The sequence below is a fragment of the Colossoma macropomum genome, unplaced genomic scaffold (genome assembly GCF_904425465.1).
Source record: "Colossoma macropomum unplaced genomic scaffold, Colossoma_macropomum, whole genome shotgun sequence".
Classification (NCBI taxonomy): Eukaryota; Metazoa; Chordata; class Actinopteri; order Characiformes; family Serrasalmidae; genus Colossoma; species Colossoma macropomum.
The window spans coordinates 4,340,905-4,354,131 of NW_023494790.1; the positions used below are offsets into that span (position 1 = coordinate 4,340,905).

At 40.9% G+C, this 13,227-nt stretch overlaps 1 protein-coding gene across 1 annotated transcript in view; it reads left to right on the top strand.

Moving 5' to 3' along the window:
• Positions 1-13,227, top strand: part of sdk2b (sidekick cell adhesion molecule 2b) — a 476,580-nt gene that overhangs the window by 338,683 nt on the left and 124,670 nt on the right. Inside the window, exon 2 of the mRNA XM_036571933.1 lies at positions 4,204-4,363. Coding sequence (XP_036427826.1) covers positions 4,204-4,363 — 160 coding nt within the window. The remainder of the gene's footprint in view (positions 1-4,203; positions 4,364-13,227) is intronic.

Consider the following 13,227-nt stretch of genomic DNA (forward strand, 5'->3'; position numbering starts at 1 on the left):
TGTAGGTGCAGAATATTTAAGACACAAAGAACACAGAGAACATTTAACACTCAAGTTGAGACACAGTGCAGACAGAGAAAGTGGCTGTAGGTCTGACTTTATTGTGACATGAAAAATTGCACATATAAAGTTAGCACTGTAGAGTTAATAAACAAAAGTACCATCAGTCTGCAGAGCGGGTCTGTTCAAAAAACGTTGAGGCTGTTAGAACACAGTAGTAGACCTCAGACAGGTTACAGGGCAGTGTGTCTCTCTCTCTCATTGCCAGTCTGGAATATAGGTCACGCTTGTCTCTCTGCACGAGGCCGGTGCTGGAGATGGCTCTGTGAAAAGGGCGCCTGAATATTTTTTCGCCTTTCGCTTTTCCACATTTTTCTCTCCTTCAGTTCCAATTCGGAGGAATTTGGTCAGACGCAAGTGAAAAACAGGCAAAGAATTCAGACACTTTACACCCTGATTTACTTCTGTTCTGTGACAGAAAAGAGAAGATGGATCCTGAACTACTGACTCTATCCTGAACTACTGACTCTATCCTGAACTACTGACTCTGTCCTGAACTACCGAATCTCCCTGAACTACCAAATCTATCCTGAACTACCGAATCTATCCTGAACTACCGAATCTATTCTGATCTGCTGAATCTATTACGAACTACTGAATGTATCCTGAACTACTGACTCTATCTTGAACTACTGAATCTATCCTGACCTACCGGATATATCCTGAACTGGCAAATCTATTACAAACTTTTGACTCTGTCATGAACTCCTGAATCTATCCTGAACAACTGAATCTATCCTGAACTACCGAATCCATCCTGAACTACCAAATCTATTACAAACTACTGACTCTATCCTGAACTACTGAATCTATTCCGAACTACAGAATCTATCCTGAACTACAGAATTTATGCTGAATTACCAAATCTATCCTGAATTACTGAACCTATCCTGAACTACTCAATCTATTCTAAACTACTCAATCTATCCTGAACTACTGACTCTTTGCTGATTTGTTGCATCTATCATGAATTACTGAATTGAATCTATCCTGAATCTGTCCTAATTCAGTGATTGACTACCGAATCTATTCTGAATTTCCAAATCTATCCTGAAATACTGAATCTATTGTGAACTACCAAACCTATCATGAAGTACTGAATCCATCTTGAACTACTGAATCTATTCTGAACTGCAAAATCTATCCTGAAATTCCAAACTGATCTTGAACTACAGATCTGTCCTGAACTACCAAATTCATCATGACCTTCTAAATGTATGAACCTGAACCACTGAATCTAGAGTGGACTTCTGAATTTATCCAAATGTATCATATTTATAAAGAACCGTTATCAGAAAATCGGGGGGAATGTAGAAAGCAGAGCCATACCTGTGAGAGATGAATGGATTTTTCATGAAGGAGTTTCAGATCAAAACCACCATGGCGTACACACTGATACTGCTGTGTGTGTGTGTGTGTGTGTGTGTGTGTGTGTGTGTTCTTGAGTGCAATACTTGTGAGGACCCTATGTCCTCACTATGATAGGACTATATGAAATTTTTGTGTTTTGTTGTTTTCACCACAATTACTTTTTTTAATTTGAAAACTAAAAGAGCAGAAAATTTGCCTTTTGGATACTGAGGTTAAGGTTAGGGTTAGGTTTAGTTTTAGTATTATTTAGCTACAGTAACACAAAAAACAGTAGAAACCTATGGACGTCCTCATATGTATAACAAGACAAACGTGTGTGTGTGTGTGTGTGTGTAGCTTGGCTGTGTACACCCCTGCTGCAAGTGTGTACCCCTGGGGTCAGTTAGATGGACTCTGTTCTCTCTCTGTCTTTCTCTATTTTTCTCTCTCTCTTTCTGTCTATCTCTTTCTCCTCCATCTCGTTTTCCTCTCTCTAGTTCACTCTTTTTTTTCTCTCTTCTCTCTCTCTCTTCACTTTCTCTGTCTTTCTCTCTCCTCTCTCTCTCGTACTCTCTTTCTTTCTGTTTCTCTCTCTTTTCTCTTTCTCTCTCATTGTCTCCTTTCCTTTTCTCTCTCTCTTTTTCTCTTTTTCTCTCTCTTTGTCTAGTCTCTGGCTCCCTCTCTCTTTTATTTTCTTATATTTTCTCTCTCTCTCTCTCTCTCTCTCTCTCTCTCTCTCTCTCTCTGGGGAAAATTTAGTTTTGCTCATCTAATCAAATCTCCCTCCCTCACACTTAGGTTCATAAACCTCCCTCAACAAACCATAACATTAACCTCTCTCTCTCTCTCTCTCTCTCTCTCTCTCTCTCGCTCTCTCTCTCTCGCTCTCTCTCTCCTGATTTTTTGTATCCCTCTCTTTCTCCACTTTTCTCTCATCTTGAACAACATATAAACTTCTTTTCTTTCTTTCTTTAACCTTTTGTCTCCTTTTCAACTCTCCGTCCGTCTCTGGTCACACTATCGCTCTCTCTCTCTTTTCTCATCCTCTTCCTCTTCTCAGAGTTGAACGGTAGCAGACTCAGCGGTTGCCGTGGCGTTGTGGTTTTGCTATCAGGCTAATAGATCACTCTGACACTTTAATTCCACTGCTCGATTATCACTGAACTTGATAATCACATTATCCAACCGTTCAATTAATTTGCTCTATATTTACACGCTCATTAAGTCCAGGAGCTTCATTTAGACTGTAATCGTCATCATCAGCCTGAACTTCAGCCTGACTTTACTCAGGATGTCGACTCAAACTTCTAAACCGTCAAAATCTGTAGTTTACACCTAAAATGTGCTCGATCAGCCTGGATATGCTTGGAGTCTGAAGTTTTAGTGAACCAAACATGCCTTGGCAGGTTATATGTTTTTGGAATAAAGAGAAAATTGGATAAGTTAAGTGAGATTTTTCACCAAACTATCGCTTTAAGACAAGGAGGCGGATTTACTAAAAAAGACAAAAGAGATGATCATCGGCTCGCCAAACTCCCACTGCTCTGTTCATAGCTCAGGTATAATCAGCAGGGAAGATGTGGAGGTGGGAGACTGTTTTGAGTACCTTGGACTCAATCTGGAGAGAGCAAAACACTGCATTCTAGCATAAAAACCTTATCCCATCTGTGAAACACGGTGGTGGTAGTATCATGGATTAGGCCTGTTTTGCTGCATCTGGGCCAGGACGGCTTGCCATCGTTGATGGAACAATGAATTATACCAGCAAACTCTAAAGGAAAATGTCAGGATGTCTGTCCCGTGAGCTTAAACTCAAGAAAAGACGACGAGCAGGATAACGACCGTAAGCACTCAAGACGTTTTGCCAAACCCACCAATATGACAGAGCTGAAGCTGTTTTGTACAGAGGGCTAAAACTCCACCAAGCTGACGTTCAGGAGTAATCAACAGTTACTGGAAACACTTAGTTGCAGTTGTTGCTGCACAAGGGAGTCACACCAGATACTGAAAGCAAAGGTTCACATAATTTTGCCACTCATGAAATATTGGATCATTTTCCTCAAGAAATAAATGACCAAGTCTAATATTTTTGTCTCATTTGTTTAATTCGGTTCTCTTTATCTACTTTTAGGACTTGGGTGAGAATCTGATGAAGTTTTAGGTCAAATGAACTGCATCAATTAGTCAGCTAGTCTGTGAATATGAAGATGTTTAAGCTTAAACCTGTTAAGTTTTAACCTGTTCACTAAAGTTTACTGAGGCAATAAGTTTGCATGATATTTAAAGTAAAGCCGACTGATAGAAGTTTACAGTCCTTATGATTCTGTGACGTGACAGTTCTGAGGTGCTTGATGAATAATCTGAAACGAAAACTGTGACTGTGCAGCTCTGCTCCTGGAGATCTCCCCCCTTCAGCTCCAACTCTAATCAGGATCATGTCAACATAAAAAGTTGTTATTTTGAGAAAATAAGGCATAAATAAGTCAGAAATTCTAAAACATCAGTAATTTTTTGGACTGTTTTTATTTTCAGCTGGAGGAATGAGCTGAACTCCAGTGCGTGTTGCTATAAAATCACTGTTTAATATCACTGAGCGCGTCCTGCTGGCTTTGAGACGGTATGATTTTGAGCTCCAAGTGAGTTAAAAGAGCAGCTCCGCCCCTTTGATCTTATTATAAAGAGCCCGTTCGGTAAATCATGACAAACATTCTTTAACATCACGGTCGCCTTTTAACTCTAGAGTAGGTTCCTCTGCGATGTGACTGACTGATTGATTTCTCTTTCTCTCTGTAGATGATGTTCCTCCATACTTTAAAACAGAACCGGTTCGGACTCAGCTGCACCTGGAGAGGAACCGGCTGGTTCTGACCTGCATGGCGGAGGGCAGCTGGCCGCTGGAGTTCAAATGGATCCACAACGGAACAGAGCTGACGCGGTTCTCTCTGGAGTACAGGTCTGTGACCGCAGAGCGTCTGACTGTATCACTGCAGCTCTTCATTAGTTCTAGGTGAAAATAAAGGAAATAGAGAAGAAAAGAAGAGAGGGAAATAGAGGAGAAAAGAAGAGAACAAATAGAGGAGAAGAGAAGAGAGGGAGATAGAGGAGAAGAGAAGAGTGGGAAATAGAGGAGAAGAGAGGGAGATAGAGGAGAAGAGAAGAGTGGGAAATAGAGGAGAAGAGAGGGAAATAGAGGTGAAGAGAAGAGAAAAGAGGGAGATTGAGGAGAAGAGGGATATAGATGAGAAAAGAGAGGGAAATAGAGGAAAGGAGAAGAGAAGAGAGGGAGATAGAGGATAAGAGAAGAGAGGGAAAGAGAAGAGAAGAGAAGAGAGGGAGATAGAGGAGAAGAGAAGAGCGGGAGATAGAGGAGAAGAGAAGAGAGGTAAATAGAGGAGAAGAGCAGAGAGGTAAATAGAGGAGAAGAGAAGACAAGAGAGGAAAATAAAGGAGAAGAAAAGAGAGGGATATTGAGGAGAAGAGAAGAGAGGGAAAGAGAAGAGGAGGGAAGAGAGGGAATTAGAAGAGAAGAGAAGAGAGGGGAATAAAGGAGAGGAGAAGAGAAGAGAAGAGAGGGAAATAGAGGAGAAGAGAAAATGTATCACGGTTGTTTGAAAGCATTGAAGGCCTAAATATCATTTTGCGGACGTTACAGCTGAAGTGCCGGAGCTCCGCCCCCTCAGTCACCCTGTCCTACACGGTGACAGATGAGTGAACGTGAAAGTGGGCGGGTCAGCAGAGCTGTATGCTAATGAGGGTGAGCTGGGTCTCCTTGGGCGAGTCAGGATGTGATGAATGTGATTTTAAACCGCGACCTCTCTCACTGCCTCCTGCTGATCAATGTCTCCGCGTGATGCCCAAAGGAGACTTTTCCAAATGAGTCCGATCAATCCGCGTCTGGCTCCGCTTCGGTCCCAGAATACCCTCTGAGATACCGTCCCTGTCCTACATGAGCACTATCTGATCACACCAGTCCGTCTCACGCTGTCCTACACGACCTCCACTGCACTTCGGCTGGGTTTTGTTTATCACTGTATTATCAAAGTTCAACACACTTTACACACATTTATGAAACTTTAGCTACTTTAAACTTTAACAGCTTTAGCTTCTGAAACATTATCAGAGCCGGTTTATGAGGAGTCTGGCCTTTTCCTGTTTCCCCATTATATTAAAAACATGACTGCAAAACAGCAGAGGGCGCCCACGAGCGAGTCCCAATGAATGGGGGTGAATGGAGCTAAACAGCTAAAAATACATACATACATACATCATCTAAACCGCTTATCCTTCTGGGTCGCGGTGGGGTGCTGGAGCCTATCCCAGCTGTCATTGGGCGGCAGGCAGGATACACCCAACAGCTAAAAATGAAAAGTTAAAATGGCTTCTAACCATTTTTAAAAAGCTTTCCTTTAATTTTAGAAACTAAAAGAATTTATTTCACCAAAACAGCAAAGAAAACTCACCTGTATGTTTCCTTTTTTCTACAGCAAACGGGTTTTGGGCAGCAGGACGCTAACATTACTGCTACTGAGTGCTGATTGGTTGGCGAGCCGAGCAGCTCATTGGCTGTTCGTGCTCACTGACGTCTTAAACATACATGAGGCGCCGTTTTAAACTCTTTAACTCCAATTTTAAAAGCTCTCAAAAATATAACAGCAGTGTTAAAATGTTTTATGCTGTTCTGTGTTCAGGAAATGAATGTATTATTTTATCTTAAATATGTTTAAGCATTTATAAACTATGATTTTGCTCAAATGCTCCATATTAACCCATTGGCTTTGGACTCGCTCAGGATCGAGACATTACAGAGTGGAAATTCTCCTCTCTACTAGTTCTCTGATTAGCATCTTGAAACTCGAACTTCTTCAACTTCAGAACTTTAGCTACTTGAAACTTTATCAGCTTTAAACTTTAGCAAATTTAGCTGCTTGAAACTTCAGCAACTTTACATTTTAGCAGCTTCAGATTCTTGAAACATTAGCAAGTTTAAACCTCAGCAACTTTAGCTTCATATTTTAGCAACATTAGCAAATTGAAAGTTTAGCAACTTTAGCTTCTTGAAACATTAGCGACTTGGAACTTTAGCAACTGTAGTTGCTTGAAACTTTATCAACTTTTGCTTCTTGAAATGGTAGCAGGTATAAACCTCAGCAACACAAGCTGTTTGAAATGGTAGCAACTTCATATCAACTTCAGCTTCTTGAAACATTAGCAACTTGAAACTTTAGCAAAGCTAGTAGCTTGAAACTTCATCAACTTTAAACTTTAATAGCATTTCATTTGCATTGCTCTTGAAACTTATTTGCAACTTCTTTGTAATGTCTTAACTTTGTGAGACAAGTTTCATGAAACAACCAGATTGTGTCAAGATAATGTCAAACGATATTGTTTCAACCAAAATAATGTCGCTTATTTGCTAGTAACTAGCTAGCTTAACTAGCCAGCATGTGTTCGGCTTTGTTAGGCTGTGTTAGCACGACCTAGGTAGGTAATAGTTTGCAGTTCCAGATGAGTTTAAAAAATTATACAAGGATAAAATGATATTGTAGAGGCAAAAGTAAATAACACATTGCAGATGATTTTATATGCCAGAACAATATGATATATGCAAAATGAATGATCAGACCTGTTGCGTATGACTGATTACTCTGAGTTGTTTTGAATGACTGTGAAGTTACACAGAAATTGTTTTTAACTTGCAATCTAGTGCCAGTAGTAAAGAACAGAGAGTACAGTGTGTCGCATCTGGTGGGTTGCAGTGTTTTCTAAGATGTCGCATTCTGCAGAACACCAGCGTTCCAACTGTTACACAGCAAAGCTTTCCAAGACATCAGATGTTTAACTCCTTTATTTCCAGACATCAGGTTTAATCCACAGATTGTTCATGTTAATCCAACAGACAAAACAATAAAGCAGTAACACATTAAGCAGTAAAAACTATACCGGCGTTCTGTTACAGCAGTTATTTTTACAGGAGAGAGAGAGAGAGAGAGAGAGAGAGAGAGAGAGAGAGATTCAGAAGCCTGAGGAGATGAAAATAGAGAAGGAGACAGAGGACAGATGGGGAGAGAGATGGAGGAGGAGGTGAAGAAGTGAAGAAAGGCTAAGTGAGACCGATGAGTCCAGCTGTTTCTATAATGCAGCTCAGTAGAGTTAGAGAGAAAGAGTTGACTTCTTCATTGAACAGAGAGAACCGGACGCATGAAAGGGGGTAGTTTTTTCTCTGTGAAGTTCAGATTTCAGTTAAATGTGCTTTATTGCATGCAGTGTCACCAAAGCAATATGATAGTAATAATCGGAATTGTGGACTCGAGTCACGTGACTCAGACTTGAGTTACAAATCTAAAGACTTTAAAAAATTAAAAATAAAAAAAACTTGCAACTCTACTTTAACACCAATGACTTGGACTTAAACCCTGGTCTTAAGAGTCCAGAAATCTCGAGATCCTCAACAAGATCAAAGCAGTTAGTCTCAGAGCCTCAGATGCTCTGCTTGCCACTGATGTATATCTTATAAACATAGATTTCATTTGGCCACGTCAAGCAACAAACCCGCCTGTCCTACCTGTCTTGGCTTGTAAGTTTGGACATGCTTGTCTTTACTTGATACTTTGGACTTGCCTGTTTTTACTCCGGACTTGCTTGTCTTGACTCGTGACTTGCCTGTCTTGACTCAGGACTTGCCTGTCTTGACTCAGGACTTTCCTGTCTTGACTCAGGACTTACCTGTCTTGACTCAGGACTTGCCTGTCTTGATTTGAGACTTTCCTGTCTTGACTCAGGACTTTCCTGTCTTGACTCAGGACTTACCTGTCTTGACTCAGGACTTGCCTGTCTTGATTCAAGATTTTCCTGTCTTGATTCAGGACTTTCCTGTCTTGACTCAGGACTCACCTGTCTTGACTCAGGACTTGCCTGTCTTGATTCAAGATTTTCCTGTCTTGATTCAGGACTTGTCTGTCTTGATTCAAGATTTTCCTGCCTTGATTCAGGACTTGTCTGTCTTGATTCAGGACTTGCCTTGACTTGAAGTTGAGTATCTTGACTTGATTTATGTGTTATTTCCACCTAATGGCTCGTTCCCACCTCTATAGACGTAATATAATGTAAATTATAGTCAACATTTATAATAACATAGCTATCATTCCTTGATAGGTGTCAGCGGCCTCTGTGTACATGCATATGCAGCATATCTCTGCATTCTGCATATCTCCATTTTTATCGTTTCTCAGTTTTTGCCATAGTTTGAAAAGGCCTGTTGCTCTTTACATTGTGTGTGAATTTCATGATGAATGAACCAAAATAAACGGCCCAAAACTACCTGGAAAAAAGTCTGGTTCCATTGACTTACATTAAAAGTAAAGTAGGTTTTTTCCTTCTCCTGAAAAGTTGTCATTTTGGAGATCCAAGGTTTTCTTCCAACAACAACGATATGTACACAACAGATAAACAAACTTCACAGAAACAAACAAGGAAAGCTAATAAATAAATGAGTCTATGAGTGTTTGTTAATCCTGCTTCTGGGGACACACAGCTCAGCACAATTACAGATATCCCCTCCCCCAGCAGACCTGATCATGCAGCTAATTAAGGGATAATCTAGCCTTTATAAAGAGCTGAATCAGATGCGTGAGGCAGGGAATGGTTGACACTGTGCAGGGCAGTGGGTCCACAGAAGCCCTGAACCCACGGTTAGACAGCAAATGCTTAGATCTGTAATATTTTATCTTCTGTTAAAACGGAAGAAATTTGGCACCAGCCTTGGCGGCGCTTCACGGGAAAAAATCCTCCGCTTGTCCTGCGATTTTCACAGTGAAAAAGAAAGCAATTGGTTTAGCTTGAACAGGAAAAGCTGAGGGAATCTACAGCCACACAGACTCTCCTTCTGAGAGAGAGAGAGAGAGAGAGAGAGTGAGAGAGAGAGAGAGAGAGAGAGAGAGAGGGAGAGAGAGACCACCTATTTACTGGCAGACTCTTTTTCTGGAAGGAGTAATTTACTGTACCTGCACATGTTGCTTTAAAAGCTTTTTCTCGTTTCTGTCTTTGTTCCCTTCCCTGTTCACACCTCCCTCTATCTCTCCCTCCCTCCTCCTTTCTCTCTCTCAGTCACTTCGAGTTTCCAAGTTAGACTCTGAGTTAATCTCGCTCTCCTCGCTTGAGCTGGAGCAGATTTTTCACATTAACAGGCCCAATTTCATGCCGGATCTGCATAAAGCAGCAGCGCTTCAGTCACATAATTCACCTCGTCTGGGAAGGAGACACGGACGGGTTAGACTTACTAACGACTTGCACTCAGCAGATTCAGGGCAAAAGACCTGCCGAAGTCGCTCACTTTACGATGATTCTCATGGTATATTTGCTGTGTTTATATACCTCCTACATCCGTTGAAAGAACACGATTTAAGAAGAACAAAATCCTGAGTCTTGAATTCACTCTCAGTGTTCATCTGCATCGACTTGACATTCCTTTGAGTTCCTGCTCTTTTCCTTTTGCCTGAATTTCCATTAATCCCAGCTGCCTGACTGTGAAAGAAATAGCCTCACGTTGTAATAATAAACATCCCAAAAATCCCCCTACATTTCAATTTCTCACCCCCTTTGCTCTTCGTCTTTAACTCTGTGTGTTTACAGCAAAAACAGCACCTTATATTGAAATTTTAGAGCTACATAACTGCGTAGAGATGTTATCATATGTTATACAATATTTACTGCGGTGTCGCTGCGCCTGTGTGGGCGTGTGCTGCTCATTTGCATAACCGTGAGCCCCTGCGGCAGCCTTATTCCAATTCTTAATGTCTTTGTTTTGTTAGATTGAGGGCCAGATGTACGTTGAAGTGCAGGAGCGACAGTAATATGCGCCCACAATGCATCTGAAATTATCATTTGATTCACGAAGACTGCAGCTAACCGCGCAAGCCGCACGTAGTCTCGCCCACCGGCCGCCCGCTTGTGAGGTTCAGGGTTTAAAAGTGAAACGACGGAGCCGTCATCGAGCTTGAGACGAAGCAGAAAAGGAAAGTTTAGTGAAGAAGAGATGAAGATGAAGAGCTGTGTTCATGAATTAAGTTCTTTCCCAATAAAATATTCTACATTTGTGATATTCTACCAGAGTTTGTGACCTTAGATCTGCAGATACTGACCTTCTGCAAACACCTTCCATTAAATACAGAAAACGTGGAGAGCTTCTTTTTGTTATTCTGCTTCTAAACCCCATTAAATTATTTTAGTTTTCTTTTTTTATTAGCTTGTTTTATCCTGAGAAGAACTACAGTCCCCAGCATGCAGTGCACCATAGCGTGTGTTCTGGCCCTCTTCCTCCAGCAACAATCTGTGGGTCTGCAGTTACACAAAAAAGAAAAGATGCCTGGTGACTAGCTCAAGCAAATAAACAGTTTAAAAAACTACATAAAACAATTTATTTTTATTTAGAATTATTTTTGAATAAGCATTAAATGCCTATTTTGCTGTTGTAGTTTTGGCGTGTTGAGAATAAACAGTGAGCTGTTCAGGTCGTGGCAAAATGTTAAGTAAAAGTACAATAAAAACACAGCTGGCTCACAGATTTGCTGAGATTTTTTAATTTGGCCCTTTAAGTGGTTGAGTTTGACACCCCTGATTTAAACTGTGGAGCTCAGTTCACCTTTTATTAGACAGTCAAGCTCAGTTCACACGTTTTAAAAACTTTTTAAAAAGCATCTCTTTAACTCAGCGCTTCATTAAAACTCTACATCTCTTTGGTCTTTCTCTTTAACTTGTTCTGTCATTGTCTTGTCTATCACTGTAAAACATTATCACCTGTCTGTAAAGCACTTTGAGCTGCCATCAGTATGAAAAGTGTTCTAAAAATAAAGACATTATTATTAATGACATGGACTGCAATGGCAGTGAAGGCGGCCACATTGCATAATGTGTGCCGGGTCTTTTCTTACACTTACAGCTGATCCTGATCCAAAGTGTTGGTAGATTGTCAGTATTTAGCGCCCCTCTCAGGCTGTTTTCACACCTAGTTTGTTTGCTACAGTCCAAACCAGAGGTTGGGTTTTTGTGACTTTGTGTCTAAATCATTTGGTTTGGTTGGTTTCACACTGCAACGGCGACTATTATACATGTGAGTGTTTATTGGTCAGAATGTTTGCAGGGATACAAGCGCTCAGTTACTCGACCAGTTGGGCCAAAAACTCCAGCTTTGCATGAAAATAGAGATGGTTAACGTTAGGAATGGGTGCTGTCTATTAAAGTGGCAGATGATGATGTCTGCTAGGGGTGGGTGGAAAAATCGATTCTTAGATGCATCACGATGCGGGCGTGGACGATTCTGAATCGGTTCACAAATGTCAAAAATCGATTTTCTAAATTTTAGTTTATAACGTAATGTTGACGGAACACAAAAGGCGGAACTTGGAAGTGCGAAGTGCAGCCTCCAGACACAAAAACACACATGGATGAGCGAGAAATCAGACCGGCACCCTCTGGATTAAAAGCTAGGTCAGGAGTCGACAACCCAAATGTTAAGAAGAGCCATTTTGTCCTTTCAACAAAAATCAAACTACTTTGGAAGCCACAACATTTAATGTCCAGTATGTCTCAGTATGTGTTAATGTTTCCTTAAATGTAGAATAGTTTCTTGTAAAATGTCTCTCAACATTCAACTGTTTTACGAGGCTGAAGTCGCTTCTTATTCGCCAGCTTCTTGTTCGAATTTTCCCATTCCGCCTTAAATTCTGCCTGAGGCACCACAATGTAAATGCGGCACCATTTAAGGTGGAATGAGAAGTTTTGAATCGTAACTGTATCAAATTGTGAGGTACCTAGAGATTCCCACCCTTAATGTCTAGGGGGTGGGGGGGTGTGGGGGGGGCTGTCCTTACTTTTCCTCCATTTTTCCTCCATATCCACCTTATTTTTCACGTGACTGCTGTGTTTTGTGATTATGGGACAAATATTCTGTTGGGGAACCGAAATGTCATTCGTTAACGTTTTTAGCAAAAAAAAATTGTGGTTATTTTTTAAGTTATTGTTTTGTTAAATGTCTCTGAGGCATTTCTGGGAGCAGTTTGTGACCAAATGTTTTGTTTAATAAAGGGGGATCTGGGAAGAGTTACAGTCTCTAGGTCAGGGGTCAGTAGCATGCGGCTCTTTTAGTTCCACAGCTGAATCAGGTTTGTAGGTAAAAATAAAATAATCCTCCTTTACAGTAAAATAAAGCTCTGCTGATCGTTCAACACAGTTTAACAATAAATGGTCTTAAACTCTGGAGTTAATGTAGAACTGAAGATCAGTGCAGACTGCTGGTCACCATAGCAACACAGACAACAATCTCACCTAGCTAGTAGCTAACGAAAGGGCAAAGAGAAAGATTTGAGACGAACATCGATAATTTGTAGACGAATGGACTTATTTGCGTTTATAATCACTCCAGCTGGTTTCCTGATACGTTTAATCTGCAACGAGAAACTGAAACACTAAAAAGTGTTTTTTGAATTTTCCAGTTCCACCTTAAATAGTGCCATATTTAGGCCTACATTCTGGCACCTCAGGCACCAACTGAGAGTCTGCTACAGCGCCACCCTGAGGCAGAGCAGTGCTGCAGCTCTAGTTACTGAAGAACACCAAAGACAGAAGCTGATTGTGGGTGAAGCAGATAAACAACAAGCTTCCCTCGATCTGGATTTGAGTGTCTGTTTCTCCCAACGGGACAGCATAAGATTATTTTCAGGGATAATTTTGATTTAGAGATATTTTAGGGGATCCAGGAGGTTAATTGGGGGATCCAGGACCCCCTGTATTTCACAACTTGCCTCTATGCCAGTAGGCTTTGTT